The sequence below is a fragment of the Uloborus diversus genome, chromosome 9 (assembly GCF_026930045.1).
Source record: "Uloborus diversus isolate 005 chromosome 9, Udiv.v.3.1, whole genome shotgun sequence".
NCBI lineage: Eukaryota > Metazoa > Arthropoda > Arachnida > Araneae > Uloboridae > Uloborus > Uloborus diversus.
The window spans coordinates 41881323-41903658 of record NC_072739.1 but is presented as its reverse complement, the minus strand read 5'-3'; the positions used below and the strand labels follow the sequence as shown (position 1 = coordinate 41903658).

At 32.4% G+C, this 22336-nt stretch overlaps 1 protein-coding gene across 1 annotated transcript in view; it reads right to left on the bottom strand.

Annotated features, from left to right (window-relative positions):
* Positions 1 to 1501: 1501 nt before the first annotated feature.
* Positions 1502 to 22336, bottom strand: part of LOC129230175 (GTPase-activating protein and VPS9 domain-containing protein 1-like) — a 145680-nt gene continuing 124845 nt past the window's right edge. The window contains exons 23-27 of the mRNA XM_054864577.1: positions 13451 to 13517; positions 12542 to 12656; positions 8099 to 8171; positions 4771 to 4836; positions 1502 to 1955 (exon numbers count right to left, since the gene is read on the bottom strand). Of these exons, the coding sequence (XP_054720552.1) occupies positions 1689 to 1955; positions 4771 to 4836; positions 8099 to 8171; positions 12542 to 12656; positions 13451 to 13517 (588 nt within the window). The 3' untranslated portion in view covers positions 1502 to 1688. The remainder of the gene's footprint in view (positions 1956 to 4770; positions 4837 to 8098; positions 8172 to 12541; positions 12657 to 13450; positions 13518 to 22336) is intronic.

Sequence of the window (22336 nt, the reverse complement as noted above, 5' to 3'; positions counted from 1 at the left end):
TTTCTGTTCTCTTTCATAAAGTTTTCTGATTTGAAATTTCATGCTGGTGGTTTAACTTTCAGATCTGGAATCCAAAATTTTGCCTCTTATGAAGGATTGCATTTTTTGTATTTTTTATAAACTGAATTGTATTTTAAAATATAATTATATTTTGTGACATTCTGTGGGTTTTCTCAGATGCTTAGTTACCTAAAGATAATCAGTCCCATAATTGTTTTATTTTATATTTGAATGCTGCTGAAAGTAAACCATTGAGCTTTCTACAATTTATTTAGTAGTATTCGAGTGAGTACAATGTTTTTGGGGAGAGGAGGGGGGACCACCAGTTTGCGAATTTTGTAAAAGTTTTACCCGTCAGTTGGCCCAATAGGTTGAGAAGCACTGCTTTACCGCAATAATTTTGATGTTAGAAGCAAAAATTCTTTTCCTTGTTTTCCTTGTGCAAAAAAAAAAAAAAAAAAAAAAAAAAAATAATAATAATAATAATAAATAAATAAATAAAAAAAAAAGTAAATGTTAAAAACATAGCTGCAAAAGCAAAAATTTTCAAAACATTTTATACTCAAGTTTTAGGGTCTGAAGGTTAGTGGAAAATTATTTTTTGTTAGAAAAAGATGTGAGCTTTAGGATGAAAATAATTCTCAAAGCTCACATACGACTTTCAAGAATGTATAAAAGCATTTCAAATTTATGTTAAAATGTCACTTTTAACATACATTTATTTTACTGTAAAGTAGTTATGCAGCATGTGACAAACTATGACAGAGGAATGTCAAGAAACAAAACTTATACCTAATGGTGTTACTACATATTTTGGATGCAATTTGAAAACTTTCTCTGAAAAACAAAAGTTGAATAAAAACAGAAAAGCTTTTTTTTTATTATTAAATTTCAAAAGGCATAAAATTAATAAACCCCGGTAACAACTGCAATACCTTCATAATCACCTAAGTAAATACATAATTTCATTGCCATAAAACATTTCTTAAAATTAGAATTTCTTATAGAAAACCCATGATTTCACATTTTCTGAGGCTAAAGGAATGATTTTTAAAATAATTCTTTCTCGTTTTAATGTTTTATTTCAATGAAGTAACAGACAGAACATATTACAATTTTATCTCCACCGGGAAAGCAGTCTGCAAAAAGAATCAAATTGAAATGAATCCAATTGGAAAGAAAAATTGACCAGTTGATCTGAATTTTATGACAAAACACTACATTTTTAGAAATGGAGCAATTAGTACTGAAAATCATATTAAATTCATGACAACAATAAAAATTTCAATAATTTGCCTTCTTGCAGGGCATAGGTACAACATGAAAATATTAATCATGTATCTAGTTAGTAAACATTTATAAACAATAAAAAGCTTAAGCTTTCAAGCAAGACTAAGGTTTGCATGCAATTAAAACTGAAAGATCTGCCAACATAGACGTGAACGCTAATAGAAATCATTGCAGGAAAAAATTAATATTTGAATTGAAAAGTGTGTAAATGTGGCACTTATTTTGGGGAAGAGAGAATAATTTTTGGAATCATAAATTCACTATCATATCATCACACAATTTTCAAATTCTTTCAATAAAAAACAAACTTTCAAGCATTAGATATATCTATAATAGATACTGTTTACTCTAGTTTTACAAAAGTAAGCCAAATCACTTATATAAATATGTATATTCTTTCAGTAATCCATATTCTTAATAAACTCCACAGCCGAGGCAAACTGCGTCCACCAGTAGGCTTCCTCCCCTTCTAGCTGCTTCTCGAAGAATGTATTTACATACTGTACAGTGGATAAGAGATGAGGAGGATTGGCTTTTATCAGCACGAACACAAGCACTGGCATCAGATCATCAGCAGCTGGGACTGACTTATCACTGGCGATGCTCAACAGGTTCATGATTGTGCCGCAACATCTAAGAACACATTGTACTTTGTCTCTAGGGGTCTGAAAAAAAATAAGTCAAATAAGTAAAAAAAAAAACAGGCTAGAGACGTACCGAGTTGCACTTTGGCCGAGTAGCAGAGTACTCGGCCTTTCACTACTCGGGCGAGTACCGAGTTACAGAGTACTGAGTACCAATTATGTTTTAAGAAGAACCACAGAATTTTGAACTCATTAGATTAGTAGCATAGACCTCCATGTCTAAAAATTCCAGCTTAAATTTAATTACTCATAATTTTCAAGATTTTGTTTGTGTCAAAAATTTTACAAAAGTTATTTTTTAAATAAATAAAAGATATGATTAATCAAGTTGGAATTATAACAAATTACATCAGAAAATGTCGAGAGATTGTTTTTTTTTTTGAATCAATTTAAAATACAATAATTTCGGTTATTAAAATATTTTGATAGCATTTTTTTGTCTTTTTCTCCTTAAGTATTTCTTTACCCAAAGTCAAACCCAAAAAAATCACTTAATTTACTTCTGTATATTGTTATAATTATGCCAAAAATTTGAATCTGCAAAACCATGATTTAAAAAATTCGCAATCCAAGTTTTCAAGTAATTTGGAATACATTGGAATACGATTGACAAGGTTTTTTGTTATGATTCTATGAATATTCATCTTAAGAATCACTTCGACTGTTCCTGACCAAAGGTAAGTTTTCAGTAAGTTACTGCCCTATAGCCAGGGATGTAAAGGTAAGTTGTCGTATACTAATATGTGATATAGAAAAAGTTATCGCACAATTGCACCCAAATACACATCTATAGTTAACTTTTACTCTGATTAGATTTTATAAGTGTTTTTTTTAAACTTATACATAGAATAGTCTTATTTTATGAATATAGCAATTGTAACTGATTGCAGTATTATATGCTTGCACTTTTTTATTCATTGCAAGATCTGTCTTGAACAATATTCAATTTATTTTGAACTACTTGGCAGAGTATCTGATTAAAATTTGGCTGAGTACCGATTAGTTACCGAGTACTTGGTATGTCTCTAAAACAGGCATTGAAAATCCCCCTTTTTTTCACTTATCACACAGGGTTAGATTTCCCTACTTCTCATGCTCATAGTTAGATAAAAATACAAAGTATCTGCGCACACAACTCAAAACTATTTGCAAGTATTTAAAAAATATATACAGTGGGTAGGAAAAATTTTCAGTAAAGCAATGCTTATTCTGTTTTCAATCATGTATCCATGAAAGCAAGAGATTAATTACATTAATTTATTTACAGATATTTGAGATAACCATTGTTTAACATTGATACTAATTTAAAAATTTTGAGCAAAGTACATATTTGCAGCAAATGTATCTGCGCACTGCATGCGCGTCTAAATTGTTTGGCTTGCTCGTAGTATTTCTGGGCGGAAGTGCTCAAAAAAAGTGTATCAGTAAATAAAATAAAAATCAAATTAAAGAAAAAAAAAAGAAAACTGTTAGGATTTAACATACATGGTTTTTTGAAAAATATAATTTTGAATAGAATTGGACTGGAACCAGAAGTTTTGAAACGGGAAGAAAAGGCAAAACTTCAGAGTTCATTACAGCACAATTTACTAATATTTCATCTCTATAAAACAATCTATTAAACCTTTGGACTTTTCAATCATATATTGCACACTTACACGGCATATATTGTTTAAAAAGTCAATTATCAGTGCACTCACATGAACTGCGGACTTTTGAATGTGAATAATTTCATTAGTTGACTTTAAGATAGCTGCCACAAAAAAATCCCATGCTTTTTGTTTTACTACTCTTATTGTTGTAATAGTTTATTAGTAAAAAGTAATGCTGCAGTAATGCAGTGGTTCTCAACCTCAACCTTTCTGAGCCCATCGCCCCCCCCCCCGAGGTTGACTAACACCTATCCCCGACCCCTTTTCTTCCTTGAAAAAAACATTGGCACTAGTGAACATTGATTGATATCATTGAAAATATAAATGTCCAATTTTAAATAAAATGTAGATAAAAAACATCTAATCACTCTTAAATTAAAAAAGATGAAATTAAGAAAAATTTTAAAAATACGCTTTTTACATTACTTTTCTTTCTTTTACAAAACTAACTGAACTCTTTGAAGGGAAATGCCTGACTAAGATCATTGACGAACATTCCAAAAACAGAAGTATATTTTAAGAAAATTATTAATATTTCTTACATTTCTGGAGAATGGGGGGGGGGGGGGTGTAAACGTACTGGCACTTTAAATTAAAAAAAAAAAAACAATAAATAAAAAAACGAAAATTTTAAAATTTATAAAGCTGGCAATGAATGATGAAATACTTCCTTAGTATGAGGAGGAAACTCCTGAGCTTTCAACATGTTTCCTATTTTATTTATGATACCTTGTCTGAACACTGAATAATTAGAGGTTTTGCATGCGTTTTTAATTGAAATATGAGCTGGTGTTTTATTATTATTATCTCATTTTTTAAATATCATCGGCCCTCAAGAATTTGTTGCCCCAGTGAGGAGTCAAATTGCACCCAGGTTGGGAACTACTGGTATAACGTGTCTTTTCATGATTGATTATATGATGCAAGGTTTGTGCATATCTGAGTATTTCTTCATTTTAAATTTTTCATTTTTATATTTTAGTTTATTTCTTCATATGTATGAACGAAAACAATTAATTTGAATGCACTTTCACTTTGCTCTCTTTAGGCACGCCATGATTTTTTTTCTTTTTTGTAAAAAAGGAAAAAATAACTAAAATTTGAATTTTTTTTTTTTTAAAAAGGTCAGACACATAACAGTTTCATTTTAAAAACTCAAACAAGTAAGAAAAGGTCCAGCTTACTTTATAAGCATTTATGTTAACAAGCTCAGCTTGTGCAGAGGGCCATGGACATTCAGAATGGTACACCTAAAAAGCAGAATAACTGAAATTTAAAATTAATTCATCTAATGTAGAAAATATAATTATTTAGTTAAATGAATTATGGCTGTATCTTACACATCTCAAAAGAATATATTGAGCATCTGTTATCACATTGATAGTATTTTTTAAATGTCAAAATAAAACTGGAAAGCATCATATTATTCTTGAAGATAAATTTTGGATAGAAATAATAACAACATGATTCTACATTTTAGAACAAATAAATTTTGACACAGCAAAACCAAAAGCGGGGGCCAGTAACCCGCATATGGCTCACCTCCCATATCTGTTTAGACTGCTAATGAAAAGGAGGAAAAAATGTTCAAGAAAAAGGAAATATTTTTTTTAATCCAGAAATTAGGTTATTTTATTCCTATTATCAATCTGGCAATAAAGTTGATAAATTGTTTTTCAATTAAGTACTTGACTTTAAATCCAGTTTGGGCAATTAAACAGCTCTCTTCCATTAAATTTACATCTTGTTAACCCCCTCTACTTGAATTATTTAACTTTTTTTTTTGTTTCAGGCCCAAGAATCTTGACTTCTTATTAAAAATACTTACTCCAGGGTACCTGAGAAACTGACGATTTGACAATTGTCTTGTGTGCATTATTAACGTTGTGTTTACGATTTATTACTTCAGCACAAAGGTCTTGTCTTAATCTACTTGCTATTTCATCTAGTGACATTTTTTCCATTTTTTGTTTTACTATACAACAAATAACTAATAAAGAGGGTCAGTTGTTATACTATTTATGCATTTGAATGATATTAACCTTTCGTTGAACACCATTTGTCTCAGTTTTCCTTTCCTTTTTATTAGGTAGGCACACACGCGCAAAGGAGAAATAATTTAGACTCCTGTGTTGAGTAAGGAAATGGTAGTATTTTAATTTGACTCAATTGTTCTTACCAAGTAAACAATTATAACTACTAGAACAAAATTAAGACTTTTTAAATATTATTCTGGAAAAGTAAAGGCTTTTAAGAGCCATACAAATCAGGAAACTTAACATAGCATTAATACAATAAAATAGCGTTAATAAAATTTGTTTGTACAAGTTTAGAATTTATGAACATTTAAAATCAATCGCTTGCACCATGAAGAATTTTACAAGAACATATTAAATAAAAATGAATCAATAGAATAATTACGAAAAAAAAAAGTCTTTAATAATTATGATATGACATGATTTTGATATGTGATATGATTTTGACATGAGGAAAATAACATTGAAATACTACAGTTGAACTCTTAATACAAAATGTGAAAAATCTATGCATTTGTTTGTATTAACTGTTATTCTTAAGAACCGTGAATATGAAAAATGGGGAAGAAAAAATGCATCTGTATATTTTACTATGTCTATATTTGCTATGTAATATAACACATTGCTAGTCATTTATATGTCTAACGTTTCACGAACTGATAATGCTTTTATTTTTTATGGCACCCACCATTGGTTTGTAAAGGATTACTAGAAAAAGCTGTATTTAATTCATAAGAAACAGACTGTAAAGCTGAATACTACGGATTTGTCTCCTTCATGAACCAGAAAAGATAAACTAAGTTATAACATGATATAACCTGCCTTATTGATGTTCTAGGGGAGAATAAAATACGTGGGACAGGCATTTTTATTGTGTTTAATTCTATTAGCGATAATTGAAGAACCTATTTGAAGAAAGGTGATAATAGAGTGGGGGAAATGGACAGTTGGTAACACCCAAATGAAAAGATACTGTTTTATTCCTAAGTAGACCTACCTGTTCCAAGGTAAACAATAACAGCAAGCAATAGTATGAGTTTCAACACCCTTTCATTCTCAGAATAGCAATAGGGGGAGAAATTCCTTAGCTTTAACAATAGCAAAGCCCAATGTTCTTTATACTCCAATGTGCACACCTCCCACTCCCTTGAGAGTTAACAAGTAAGAACTTGGGGACAATGAGAAAGGAATACACAGGGGCCTGCATTGACGCTGTCATTGTCAATTAAAATTTTCAATGCCATGTAAAAAAGGTAGAATATCTGTCACCACTTGTTAACTAAAAGATGGGTAGGAAGTTACTCAAAGGCTAAGGAAAGCATGGTGACCTTTCTGCAGTGATACTAAGTATCACAAAAAAGGAAAAAAAAAAAAGTATTCAATCAAGAAAATTTTCCATGCAGAGGTCAGAAATTTTGTTTGTCTTAACCGAAACTTTCTTTTTGTTCTACGTAATATCCGTGACATCTTTAATATAGTGAATTAGTAAACCAAACTTAATTAACAAAATATTTGTTTTAGCCATGATTTCATATTAACTGTGATCATATTAACAGAGTTCAACTGTATGAAATTAAACTTTGATTTTGTTATTTATGTTTAACGTTTGGTTTTGAAAATAAATTTCAATTGCTAATTCTCATACAAATAAAACTTACTTTTGACAGGAATGTTTGAAAAGTTGAAATTATTAACAAAGAACTTTTATTTACAACTTAAAAAGTGTAAAACAAGACATTCTCCTGATGATTGAATTATTTAGTGCTGCTTGGTTGTTGAGCATAATATCATTTTGATCAAAAAGACTATATGTGATTAAATTGAAACATGCAGAAATGATTAAAAACCAGTAGCTAACTGAAAACAATTAGATTGATTAGGTTTAATAAAAATGCATAGTTTAAATACACTTTTTAAAATAAGAAAGTGAATTTTTAATTTTATTCAATAAAACATAATTGTGGCACAATAATTGTAAACTAATATTAAAATTGCTTTTGCTGCTCTTGGGTATTTGTAACATTGTGCCTGAAAAAAGGCACGGGAAAAAAACTGCATGAACTTACTTTTATGGCTCTTCATGTTTTATTTTTTAATTAATGCAAAAAAATGAGTTAAAATAATGATGAATTGGAAGATTTTTTGCATTCAAAATAAAGAAAATGTAACATCCATCAATATAGAAATGCATTTAAAAGTTTCCGTTAAATTTTTGAGCAAGATCATAATAACATGTTTTAGTGGGCAAGTGTGGCTGAAATACAAGTAACAAAATAGCATTTAAGGATAATGCAGATTCTGCTTTAAAAATACAACTCTACATTGCACACATCTCTTGTAATCAGACTAATATAATAGCAATAGCATATATTAGAAAACATTGATAATAATGAAAAGCATTCATTTTAAAAGCATATAAGGTTTCAAACATTTTGTTGCTTTAATTGGAATATCAAAATACAAAGTGTGGAAATACCTTAGGTATACTCAGATCTTTATTACTGGGAGATAAGTCTTGTGATAATTTTTGCATGTGTTCATGCAGGACCCTAGGTAAGAAAAAACATGCATTTGTACACAATTACACATAAGAAAATTAAACAAGAAAACTTATTAAGTTTGATTTTTAAAAATCCTTCAAATGATGGGAAATTTTTTTCATTGTTCATCCTTGCAGAACAGAATAGAATTACATCTATATAAGAGTACATCCAAACCAGTTTTTGTGCAGTGTATAGGGACCGCATAGAAAGTTTGTTCGTGTTATGAATAACTTCATCGTCTGTTTTATAAATAACCGAGTCCATTTTATAAATAATTTCATCAATTGAGTCCCAATCTAATTGAAATTTTCATATACCACACAAATAAGTTTGCACAAAAAAAAAAGTTAATTTTTCTTTTCAATTAAATATTTGTTTCTACTACAGTTGGTGAAATTCAAAATCTATTTCAGTTAAACTAAACCACTAGAAAACTTGAAAGTATGAATGAAAAAATACAAATAGCCATCACATTCTCCACACAATATTCCCAAAATAGTGCACATTATTTTAAGCAACTCAATATTATAGTACGGAGGTCATTGAATATGATACTGACTATAAAAAGAAATTGCATACAATAGTAAATTTTATAAAGTATGATAATTTTAAAACTAAAAAAAAAACTAAAAAAAAAAAAAAAAAAAAAAAAAAAATCCGACATGTAATTTTCTTTAAAAAAAAAGTAATATCAGCTAGACATTTTATGATAATGGATATTTCTTGAAGTATAAAGAGAAATTTGCATTTACGCTATTCAGTTTAAAATTACAAAATCAATTGTTTATGGGAGAGAGAGAAACATTGCAACTTTAGGATTTAGAACAGAACACAATCCAAAAATACAATAAGTAACAAAATGCACTTTAGTAAAATAAGAAATAACAATGTCAAATAGCAAATTGCAGATTACTGCAGTCAGTAATCTGCAATTTGTGCTCATTGTCATTGCTATTTCTTATTTTACTTCCCACACAAACTTAAAATGCACTAAAGGTTTTAAAAGTTTTCAATGTGCAAAAAAGCAATTTAAGTTATTAAAAAACAAATTGAAAAAATCTTTTCTTTTTTATTATGAACTGCTTTGTTAAACTACAGAACTTGCAAATACCAATTGAGGATTTTAGTGAGCATTAAAGGACATATGAGACAGTGAGAAGCAAAGGGATGCAAGAGGACAATTTTAAGATTTGATTAAAACACGTTAAAAGATCAGATCCTAGGTAGACTTTCATTCAAATTTTTTTTCTAAATCATGCTGTACAGCAGCATCTACCAGGGCTACTAGTACAATCTCTTGCTCCAAGATAAAGGAGAGGTTCACCTACCATTTGTACTGGTTACCTCCATTTTTAATGTTGCCACTTGCATGCCTTTGCTTCTCACTACCCCACATGAAAAAGCCTTTCTTATATATGATATGAATATACCAGAGAAAAATCCAGATACTTAAGGACTTAACATATTTAAAGAGAATATAAAAGCAATGATCTAATTTGTTCTTACAGGGTGAATAAATTTTTGTACAATTATTTAAAAAAAAAAAAAAAAAACTACACAATTCAAAGTAGCAATATTTAAATAAATTTGAAGTTCTAAAATTTTGCTACTTAAAGTAATATACAGGGTGGTTATAAAATAACGTGAGGTGTTCAGATCCCTCTAGCAAATGAAGTATTGGACGAAATATTGCCAAATTTCATAGGCGTACACAGTAGACCATGGGATTTTGATTTCCGAAATAAAAAAGTATAGTATGAAAAATCGCCACCAGGGGAAATTTTGGAGTTAAAAAGGAGTATTACTGTGAATATTGAAGGATTAAATGTCAACTGACAAAATATGATTTTTACGTACAAATGAGGTTCAATATGACCAACATCAAAATTTTCCAGTTTCTGCACACAATGCATAATATTTTCCACACATCCGAGGGGGGGGGGATTAAAATCTCCTACCCCTTTCAAAGTGGAGATATCGAGAACATGTCGTAGGTACACCAAATCATGATTACTCCCCATGGCCAAATGTCACAAGGTGAAAGCTTGGGCAATCACGGTGGCCATACTGCAGGAAATGTATGACTAATAAATGTTGCCGCTATACACTCAGACCTAAAGTAACGTGGGGTGGTACACCATCTACAGGGGTCTGGCCAGAGCAAATTTGGGTCCGTTAACGGACCCTTCACAAAAATCCGATCAACCAAAACGGACCCTTCACAAAATTCTGGTAAACAAAAACGGATCTTTCAAATTGTTTATTGAAAGAGCAAATCTCAAATTAAAATAATACAGCATATTTAAAGTTAAATTAGAGGAATCAACTTATACAAAATCAGCTAATTTTGCAAAAGGAAAAAAAATCGGCTCTCTGGTGATGCTCCTGCAATTCTTAAATAATTACTACCACCAAATAAATATGCCTGTTGTTGGTTTCTTTGAAAGAAATTAACAGCTGAAAGTCAGTTTGGTTTTTAATTTTGCTTGTTTGTTTTATGCAGCGGTGTTGTAAACTTCTTTGGAAAAGCGTCAACATTCTCTGAATAGGCGTAGTAAGCACTTTTCTCCCCACTCATGATTTAATCATCAATAGTGGCGATGTTAAACTGTTATTTTGGGAGAAAGTTATATGGGTTTGGTTTTTCGATACTAAAAAGGATAATTAACTTTCAATAACTTTTATTCACCGTTATTTTTTTTCTATAGATGTCTACATTTTGAAAAACGCAATCTTTTTACATCCAATATGAGAATCATATTTTATTCTTTTTTTTCAAGCTAGCTTCGCTTTATTAGGATGCAAATAAATGAAAAGTCTCTTTATTTTTGTAACAAAGCTTATTTCAAGTTTTTAAAGGGGAATTCTATTTTCTTTTATGAGTACATAATGAAAATGCTGAATCGATGGTTTATTTTTTATTTTATTTATTTATTTATTTTTGCTTCAACAGTGCCTAGATATTAATGATATGTTTATCATAGGACTCTAAAATGCAATTCAAAAGTAGTTTTATCAAAAATATTTATTTACAAGCCGTTTTTATACTTTTGATTCCTTCACTTTGAGAATTGCAATCTCTTTGCATCCGCTGTGGAAATGTGATTTTTCGATGTTTAGTACGCTTAGTTAAGAGGTGAACAAATAAAATATTTTTTTATTTTTGTGAAAATCACGGAGTTTATAAGGTTTGAATGAAACTCTGTGCTTTTAAGCAGTGTCTTGGGTTAAAAAGTTAAATGCTGAACCCCTGCCTAATTTTTTTTTTCTTACAATTATTTTAAATACTATACAAAAAACATTTCTAGTATAATTTAACATGATGTAGAATGGTAGATAAATATTGATACTTGAGGGGTGCCCATCTCCCAGGGAGCGATGCCTCCCCCCTCTCTTCAAATACTAGAAAAATACTCAAGAATGATATTCTCAACAGAAAAGAGAGAAAACACTCAACTTTAAGTGTCAATGATGCAGTTTCCACCATCTCAGGAGTCTAAACTTTCGTTTTTACAAGAAAAAAACTTTTTTTTTTAATTATTTGATTTTTCACAAAATTATTTTATTTTTCACAAAAAACGGACCCTGTGAAAAATCCTGGACAGACCCCTGATCTAATATGAACGTTATCCAAGAAAGAAATCCTTGGCGCTGTGCCAAACTTTCTTCGTGATGACTTTTGATATTATTCTTCTCTTGTTACAAATTGAAACTCTGTGTTGGTTTTATTGAACCTCATTTGTAAACCACAAACATTTGAAGAAAAAACTTGATGTGTGCTACATTTTTAGCATTTAATTTTTCAGTATTCTCAAGTTATACATTTTTGATGCCCCAAAATTCCCCTGGTGGTGATTTTTGGAACTATTTTTATAGTAGAAATTGAAATCCCATGGTCTGCTATGCACGTCCATGAAATTTGGAAATGTTTCGTCCAATATTTTATTTGCTAGAGGGCTCTGAACACCTCACGTTATTTTATAACCACCCTGTATATACTATAGCTCCACTAATAGGGTCAAACCTTGAGGAGTAGGAGAAGGGGGGTTTTGAAATTGTGAGTTAACGACAAGAGAGAGAGAGAAGGTAACAAGTGTGTGACCCACATCACACATTTGTATAGCAATAAGTGAAAGAAAAATAGCATGTTATGCAGTGTCAGATCTGGGGGGGGGGGGCAATGTTTTGGTCAGGGACTTCTGGGGGATGGAAAATTCACCATCAAAATCCAAGACCCGACACTGGGTACATATATATAACAAGGGGAAAGAGGTGGGTAAAATGAAATTGTGAGGGATGGGAGTTGAAACTGTCTAAAAAAAGTGTGACATGATTTACAGACAGCCTCTGAAGAAAATGCATATAAAGATACTAACTTGTCCCTTAAAACATCTCCGTCACCATTTGGATGTAAAGCAGATGTGTAAATTTGACTCATGACTGAATGCTCAACAACTGCCTTGGCTTGGTCCAACTGGATTTCCGAGGAAGCTGTGAGGAGGAAAAGTACCAAATTAAACAAAACAGCAGTGAGTAATTCCTTCAAGCAGAAATCACAGCTCAAATTTCTAAATAATCAACATCACTTAGTTTAACAACTTGTTTTTTCACACTTAGTCAAAAATACAAAAATAATGTTTACATCGCTGCTATGTTTGCTCTTTCTTATTTTAAATTTTAAAGGAACTTTTAATGTTCATTAATGACTCGATGTATTTATTTGGCGGATTATTTTACCTTTTAATTGGTGGATTGTTTTTCATTTCAAATGAATGTTTAAAGACCATTAGAAGACAATAATATATATTATCAACAAACAAATAGTTCCTACAGAAATCTGATGAAATATGGCAGCAATCAATAAAACGAAAAATAATGATGAAATTTCAAAATATGCCAAGTAAAGCACATACCAATACTGAAAAAATACCTTACCAATATAACAATCATCAGTAGTAACAAATCTAACAAAAATAAGTTTTCCACAAATAATCAAGTGTTTTTTTTCTTCAATAAAACTAGGCTAACTAGTAACATTCAGTTGGTTGTTTTAGAACAAATAAATGCAACTAAAAATTTTCAAATATGATCCAAGTCGACTCGGCATTTCTCTTTTGTTTCACATAAAGAATAAATTTCTACTACGCCAATTTATAATTAATACTTTTGAAAATATTGACTTAGTTTAATTTAATCAAGAAATGTTTTACATGAGTGTTTTGAAGCAAAATGTCACCTCAAAATTACAAAAACATGCAACAAATAAATTACTAAAGCACACATACTTTGCCACATGGAATCATTCTGCATGTAGTTAAACAATACATTCAAAAACTTTTCAACGAGACAAGCCTGTAAAAAAAAATTTATATTAAAACTATTTCAAAACAGAAAAACTAAAACAACTTAACTGACACACGCATATACAGCACACATTAAATCTAATGTTTTTAATTCTGTATAATTTGGATCATTTAACACATGTTGTGAAATTCTCTTAAAAATGAGGAATATGGTTTCAAACTTCCGTACCCCTGATTAATTTCAACAATACTTCAATGCTTTCTTTAAAATTTTTATCAAAAACATATGAATTACTGTACTTCCCTCCAATGTAATATTTATCTAGCTATTGTTTGTAAAGCTAATTTTATTCATTTCTGTATTAAACATTGATCGAACAAAAAGGTATAAAAAGGGTTTTTGGCACCTTCTCCAGAAACAAAAACTTTAGAGCAAAGTGTTGTATTTGATCTGGTTGGCGCCGGGTTTTGAAAACCAGTGGGTGTGTTCATCTGAGCCATTTGAGATAACGCATATAAAGTCCTTCGGAATTTTCTGCTTCCGAAATCGCGACTGCAAGTACACGAAAAATCAAAAAACGGTTCGACACAGCATTTAGAAACCATTGCCCCTACTAACATCGCTTTGAGTTTCCATTTTCATAAACCAAATTAAATAAGTTTCTCAGTATTAAATAGAACTTAGAACATTTGCTTCTACTCATGATTTTGATGCATTTCTTGATGAAGCGTCGAGAGATCGTTTTGTGTGTGGATTGTCTAACGAAAACATACAGAAGAGACTTCTGGCCAACAAAGGATTAAAAGTTGTCATGAGCAGCAAAACAAAGTTTTTTTTAACAGTAAAAATATTTTTAGATCCTAGCTTGTGAGGTTTTTTGGCTGCCTTGACCACATTATTGACAAAAGCTTGACGGAAAACAGATTTTCTGAATGACAGCAGATTGATTCATACTATATCACTACTCAAGCAAAACACATGGTTGACAACATCATACAACATCAACATTCTTTTGATCCACTATATTGGAAGGAATATTTCCATTTTGTACAAAGAGAGTGGAAGTTGTTTTAGCAGTAAGAATGCTATTTGGAATTGAAGCAAATTCCACATAAATAAATGAACTTGTAGCAAGTAGAATGATTATGCTTTGATGTTGTTGTTTCATAGTGAAATAGTGATAAAATGTCTTACTTTTGGAAGGAAATATTTCTGCTGAATTGATTGCTAAACTAAAATCAATATCGAAAAAGTAATAAAGAAACTTGCAATACTGAAAATGAAAGCATTTGTGCAGCAAGCAAAAAATGCTGTCTGAATAAAGAAATGTAAAACTAGCAAAGGCTTTGGGTGGCTGTCATCTTATATTGGCAGGATGATGACTTCCTACAAAGGATGACTGTGAGTTGAATAGTAGTTTTATCCATATTTAAGGCAACTGCTTACATTGAAAGAGACAATTTTTTGACTATCAGGGTCAAAATATTTTTGTGTGAAAATCCTTAAATTCAAATATTTCTCTTTCTAAAACAGTTTTCCTTTTTGTTCTATTTCAAATAGAAGCAAAGTTGTAGTTACTTAAAAAAATGCTGTCTGCTGTAAAAGTTCACTGGAAGTACTTCTGCAAACAGAAGTCTATTTAAAATTGTTGGGTTTATAAGCCTTTATTTGATATCTTGAAGTACTTTTAATTTGTTTTCACATGTGGAATTGTGTTTTGAAACTTACCTCCGTTACATTTTGCTACTCCGTGTCCTGTGTCCCGGCGGCGGATAACTCGAAATTGATTCGGGCAACTTCGGAATCATGTTATGACATAACACCCAATGATTGAGATGTTTCTGGCTACTCTGAGCCAAAAGAATGAATAGAAAGTTGTTTCAATAACTCAATCAGGAATAGTTGAGATGTATATCTTCAATGCAAAGTAGGGTGTGTCATAATATGATGTATAGTGGTCATAAAATGTATAAATTGGTTTTTTAAAATACTTTCGGTGCTTACTCCCTACTTTTGTCATTTTGCCGGTTTTGTTGACTGATCAAGGGTTGGTCTTTGCCGTTTTGGCAACCATGTTGGGCTGCGACTGCTGAAATAACGACCTGCTCGAGTCGCTGTTGAAGTAAATTTTTTGGATTCATGCAGGGTGTGAAATAAATTTTATTCTGTGGTAATGTTATTGCTTAAGTTTTAAATTACTCACTTTTTGTGGAGTGAATGTCACCTTTTACGAATTTATTTGTGTGAGTTGACTTGAGAAGATAGCTGAAATGTGCTAGGCCTACTCCATAAACATGGCCGGTGTTCCATGCGACTAATCTATGCTTCTTCTATGGTATGAAGATTTACCTCTGCGGGAATCATCGGTGGACAACGGTGATATAATGATAGTCGAATTTTCTGGAAGTACTTGAGTGATATCCTGAAGTTTCTCGACATATCCCGGTGTCTGGTACTGTGGTATTAGGCTGTGGAGGAAGAAGGTTCTACTAGAGCTGAGAAGCCTATCGGTTCTTGTGCTGCGGAACTTTTTGCGGGAATGTCAACAGTGGTGGTTCAAGTTATTGGTTGGTGTGTTCCTCGTCTTAGTGTTTGGGGACATGCAAATTAGTCAATGGAAGGTGACATTCGTCAAAATTATTTTGGGTATGTAACTAAATAATTTATTTAATGTAAACTGATATTTTTCAGAATTTTTTTTTAACACTATCTGTGTATGTTTTATTTCCGATTGGCAGACTGCACAGCTTTTGATGTTGTGTTCTGAATTCCTTTAATTTAGTTCAATGAACTTACGGTAAAAAGAGAAGACATTCCAACATCTGGTAGCAGAGTGTGTGGTTCGGTCTGCCTGTGGGAAATGAAATGTTTTTCTGCAAAATGGATAAAGATTATCGAAATATTGCAAAGTTGGGCTTCCATAATTGGGTTACCTGGTCCAGGGGTATTAAGATGATACTAATTGAAAGAGATTTATGGGAGGTAACACAAAACAAATTAGAGGGGGAAAATATTTCAGCACGTGACCGGAAAAGATGTGGTCAAGCTTTGGCAATAGTCTATCTAAATTTAGAACATGATGTAAAAAGATTGATAGACGATATAGAAGATCCAAGCAAAGCTTGGAATACCCTATAGGGTAACTTTGAGCCCCCATCTCTGGCCAAAATGGCTCTATTATGAGAATCCAATTTTTTTTCTGTAAGTTAAATGAAAATGAATCAGTTGGGTGATTCGCCGCCAGGTTGGGGGGAATTCATAAACAACTTGTTGACAATGGTTATGTCATAGAAGAAAAGATTCAAACTTTCCAATTGATTAGGTTTCTACCCTCCAACTTTGACAGTATTGTTCAGGCTATTTATTGGTGGGATGAGAGCATGTTTACCTTCCCAAAGGTCAAAGAAGAGTTATTAGCCGAGGAGGGTAGAATGAAATACTTGACTAAAGAACCAGATATGCAAAATTCGGCAATGAATGTTTTCACAAAACCAAATAGACTCGGAGTGGCAAATAGCAGGAGTCAACCTTTTCTTAAAAAGAAAATTTGTCATTATTGTAAGAAAAAGGGTCACATTAGCTTGAGGTGTTGGAGCAAGAATAGAGATGGTTAAAATAAGCATGTAAATACTAAATCTAAACCAAATGCTCAAGCTGGCATGTTTTTTTCAGTGAATGATTCTAATGAAATTTCTGCCAACACTACTATTCCAAAATGTGAAAACGCTTGCCTTTTTGATTCCAGAAGTACCGCACATTTTATCTGGGATAAAAATTTGTTCACTGAGTTAAAGTCGGTTCAAAATACCAAATAGGTTTTTTTTCTTAGTTTCTTGAAGCTATTTGGTAACAGCCTTACTCTTTCGAGCAAAAATTTACTGAAAATCGCTACTCAAACATAAGTGTCGAAGATGTGCAGCCTGTCCCTGACACTGTTGTCACCAATGATGGTCTGGTTATAACTGCAAGCTCTTCTAAACTAGGAGATAGCCTTATGTTTTCGGATGAAAAAACTTCTGAAAATAATTCTGAGCTGTCAGGAAATCCTATAATAGAGGCACAGAAAACTTAATTTCTGCGTTTGCACTGCTCTCTTCCCCTATATGCTTCAGTAGCAAGTTAAACTTATTGAGGATTCAAGGTTTGGTTTAGCATCTAACTTGTCTTGAAGATGCAAGAACTGTAATTTTATTAAAGGGCTTCAATGGAGAAAATTAACAACAAAAATCAATTGAACATACTTGTGGTACTTGCACTTTGTCTACCATATTTTCGGGAATAAGCGCCATTGCACACACAAGTAAAAGAATTTCCTGTGTGGTGCATATAACAAGTACAGTGTCTTTTTTTCAAGTAAAAAAAGAAAAAAAAGGGAGTTTTTAAAGAAAGTTTTAAATGCTGCCAATAGATGCCACCACATTGTTCCCTTCCATTTTGCGAAATCCTTCGACCTATGGTGACAGGACAAGTAAAGCAAAAGGGGGGAGGGGGGGGGCAAGTCAGGGACTGCACTTGTTTCACTGAGGAGAGAAACACTGAACCATGTGGGTTAGCAAGCGCCATTAGAGAGAAGGGGGAACAGTGGGTCGGGGGAGAAGTATTATTAACACAAGTACTATTACGGGAGGGGGATAGACATTCCAGTATTGTAAAGGGGATTTATTCCTCTCACTAAAGTGTTGCTCGGGGTGTTCAAGCAATCTAATCGGAAACTCTCCTGAAACTCTTAATTTTATTCACTTACATCGTTGCTTCTTTTGGTGTTGTTTGCGTGCTCCTAGCTTATCTTTTTTTATGGAATTTTTGCACCGAGTTACTTTTGAAATGGCCCCTAAACAATTGAAAAGCTATACTGCAGTCTTCAAGTTGGAGCTGATAACAAAGGCAGAAGCAATAGGAAATCGTCCTGCTGCCAGAGAATTTGGTATTGATGAGAGATGCGTTGGCTGTCGGAGATCAGAAAAATCTACCATTGCGGCGATGCCAAAGGCAAACCATGCAAGACAGGGAAGAGCAGCTCACTGATCGGAGTTAGAGCGAGATCTGAAGAAGTGGATTTTGGAGCAGGGATTTAAAAGACTTTCCGTTTCTACAGTTTGGATCCGAATTCAGGCCCAGAACATCGCTGCCAACATGAGGATCGCCAACATCAAAGGCAATGCAAATTAGAGCTTTTGATTCATGAAAAGGAATAAATTGTCCTTCAGGATCCGATCAAATGTGGGGCAGAATATTTAGGCCAATTCGATGAAGAAGAAGCAGAAGTTTCTGGACTACGTTAAGAAGATGAAGAATAAAACAAATTTAAAACCCTCATAACTTGTGAATATGAATGAAGTGCCCTTGACATTCGACTGCCCGCCTAACAGGATAGTAACTTCTGCTGGGGAAAATAGCGTCGCCATTATGACCATCTGCAAAAGCTTAACGAAAAAGTTCGAGCATTGTGAAAAGAAAACGTTTTCAGAGTGATGATAACGAATATGTTGTTAAATTAATGCCCATTTCACTGTTTAAATATTTTCATCCTATTTATAACTTAACTGTATGTTTATTTTAACACTGTGCAAAGTTGATTGTTTGACAACAGTTCACTCTTTTGAAGTTAAGTCAGTGTAGTTTGGCAACATCTCCGTGTTGTTGCTTTCGCTTGCTAGAGCTCGCTAGCGTACAGCGTGTGCTTCTAATTTCATCATGAATGTAAATTCTGTAAATACATTCTTTTCTCAAATCCGGAACATATCTATATATTTTTAAATAATGCGTTATATGCACAAAGCGCTTTTTTATCTCACAGATTACGTTTCAGAAGAAATGAAAACTTAAAGCTGTAATGAAACCACTCAAGCCTAACTACGTTATAAGTATAAGCGAGAGTCCTTCACCCGTTGAAAAAGATATTGATTAGAAGTGAACCTACTCTAAATTTTAATGCACTAAGCAATAAATATGTTTGCCGAAGATTATAGAATGCCGAAGTTAAATGGTGGAAATTACCACACGTGGAATATCTGTGCACAAGCCGTTTTAGTACAGAAGAGATGATGGGAAGCGATGAAACCCGGATTCGGGAACGACATGGAAGAAGCCCAGCGGGAGAAGAATGATGATGAAGCCCTCCCTCGATTGTCCCTCATCGTGGAAGATTCGTTTTTGGTTGACATTGGAGATAGTGTCAGAGCAAGGCACCCCTGGAACTTGATAAAAGAAATGCATACGAAGTTTGGTTTATTACACCTGCTCCAGCTGATGATTCGGTCGATTAAATGGAGAAGAAGCAGAAGTTTCTGGACTACTTTGAGAAGCTGAAGAATAAAACGAACTTCCAGCCCTCACAACTTGTGAATATGGATGAAGTCCCCTTGACATTCAACTGCCCGCATAACAGGACAGTAACTTCTGCTGGGGAAAAGAGCGTCGTCATTGCGACCATCTGCAAATGCTGATGAAAAAAGTTCGAGCAATGTGAAAAAGAAAACTTTTGCAGAATGATGAGAAGGCATGACATGTAAGAGCGGGAAATTTTAGACTATTTAACAGCTAGGACATATTTTTCTACAGTAACTTTATTCTTTAGATGCGCTTTGCTCAAAATGGATTTTTTGAGCAAAATCTCTATGACTAATACAATATCTTGTGTAAGAATAAAGATATTTTCATGAAATTTGCAGTGTGTTTTGTATGCTATGATTGATTAACCCAAAAGTTTTGATGTATAGCTAATAATTTGTCATTTATAGCTCTTTTAGATAAAATTTTCTGAAACTTCATATTGTAACATTTTGCCAACATTGTAATCTTCATAATATATTTTTAAATTTTATTCATGGCCTTAAATTTTATATCATTTTGAAGACAACTATTATATGTACCTAGTATGCAAAAGAAAATGCGATAACTGCACTAAAATTTTCGAGAAGAGTGTTAACCGTAATAACTAAATTTTATTGAAATTTACAAAACGGATCAGCAAGCTACAGAAAAATCTTCAATGATTTTTGAAGAATGTTCAAAAGCAATTGAGCAATATGATCTGGAACCACTATCTCTGGAAAAAACGTCATTGTAAACATGCTCCGTCACATGAGTTTATATAATCCAGTGAAGAATTCTACCATCAGAAGCATTAAGAAATGATTCATACGGCAACAAGTGGCTTGAAAGTCGAATTTTAAATCAACCAGAGGTAATGAAACAACTTCAACAGGCAGTGGCGTAGCTAGACCCGACTTTCGGGGGGGGGGGGGGGGGGGTTACTTCTTTTATATATATATATATATATATATATATATATATATATATATATATATATATATATATATATATATAAAATATAATATATATATATATATATATATATATATAATATATATATATATATATATATGTATATATATATATATATATATATATATATATATATATATATATATATGTGTATAATCGCTTGGAATTTTTTCCTTTTCTTCCTCTTCTTTTCTTTCTCTTCTCTCTTGTTTTTCTCTTCTTTTTTTTGAGACTAACTTTTCGGGGGGGGGGGGGGGGTTGTCCCCAAACCCCCCCCCCTTAGCTACGCCCCTGTCAACAGGCAAAATAGTCTCTTAAAAATAGAAAACCTAACCATTAACTCCCTGTCTTGAAATTAAATTATTGCCTTTCCCTATAGTTGAAGATAGAATTCCAACAATATCATAAAAGCTTTAAAGTTAATTGTTAAGATAAAGTAAGGAAAGCATTGTCATCAGCTGTTAAAAAAGTAAGGGGTCTATTTCAAACTGTAGAAAACTTGGTGAGGCCCCTTTCAGAGTGTCCTGCTTCATCGTGTGAATCTGAAACAGTATCCAGTGTCTGAAGACAGAGCATACAACCCGAAAACAACTAGGACACAAAAGTGGCCAAATCATGTTCTGTGTTATGTTTATAAAAATGCTTTGGACAAAATAGAAAACAAGAATTTCAGTTTTTAAAATTATGTATTAATTGTTAACTTTAATACATTTTTATCTGATGTCATGCTTTGTATATTATCGCCTCAGAGCAACAGTAGGATACCTTAGTGTTATTCCTGGGATTAGATGTCTTACGGTTGCCCTGAGGCAACAACATGCACAGTTCATTGAAGCAATTTGAAAATGGAAGCGTTAGAATGGTCCTGCGTCCCCCAATGGAAAGAATATTCCATGAAAAACAAAACAGCTCCAGTAACTTCCCTTTCAGGTGCAATAAAAGTTAGAAGGTTCATTGTAAAAAGTGGCATAATGGCTCCAGTTGTTAATTGAAAACAGTTTAAAATGTGGAGCTGTGTCAAGTCTTGAAAAATCAAATCAACTAGAAGTTGAAGCAAAAGGAATGAATTATTTGTGGTCCTTTAGACTACAAAGTATTCTCCCTACTGATGCACTATACATTCGAGAACTGAATTGAAATTTCATTTCAGTTATTCACATTCAAAAACATGGATATGCAACAACTTTCAAAAATGATGAAGCTGTTTTTGAAAATAAAATGAGCAAATTTTCTTTTGTGCAGGTTAAACTCCAGGAATCAACTCTCGGCTCTGTTGGGAATGTTTTGCTTCTCTGTGTGAATTTAAATCAAAGTTCAAGCTAGATGTTTTGTGTGATAATGCATATCAAATTTTTTTACCCATTTACATTTTCCCCATGTTTTCGGTCATTTTAATCGTTTTCTTCCCCCATTTTGTTGTTTTTTTATTTTCTTGTGCATTCCACGTTTTCCCCGCGTTCCCCCGTTAAATTTCGCACACTTTAAGATATCAAATATGTGACTTATTCACTTTTCCCATCGTTTAGCTTTTTGTCAATTTTTCAAGCGTCGATCCGATTTTTTGCATCTTCTTGTCGGCC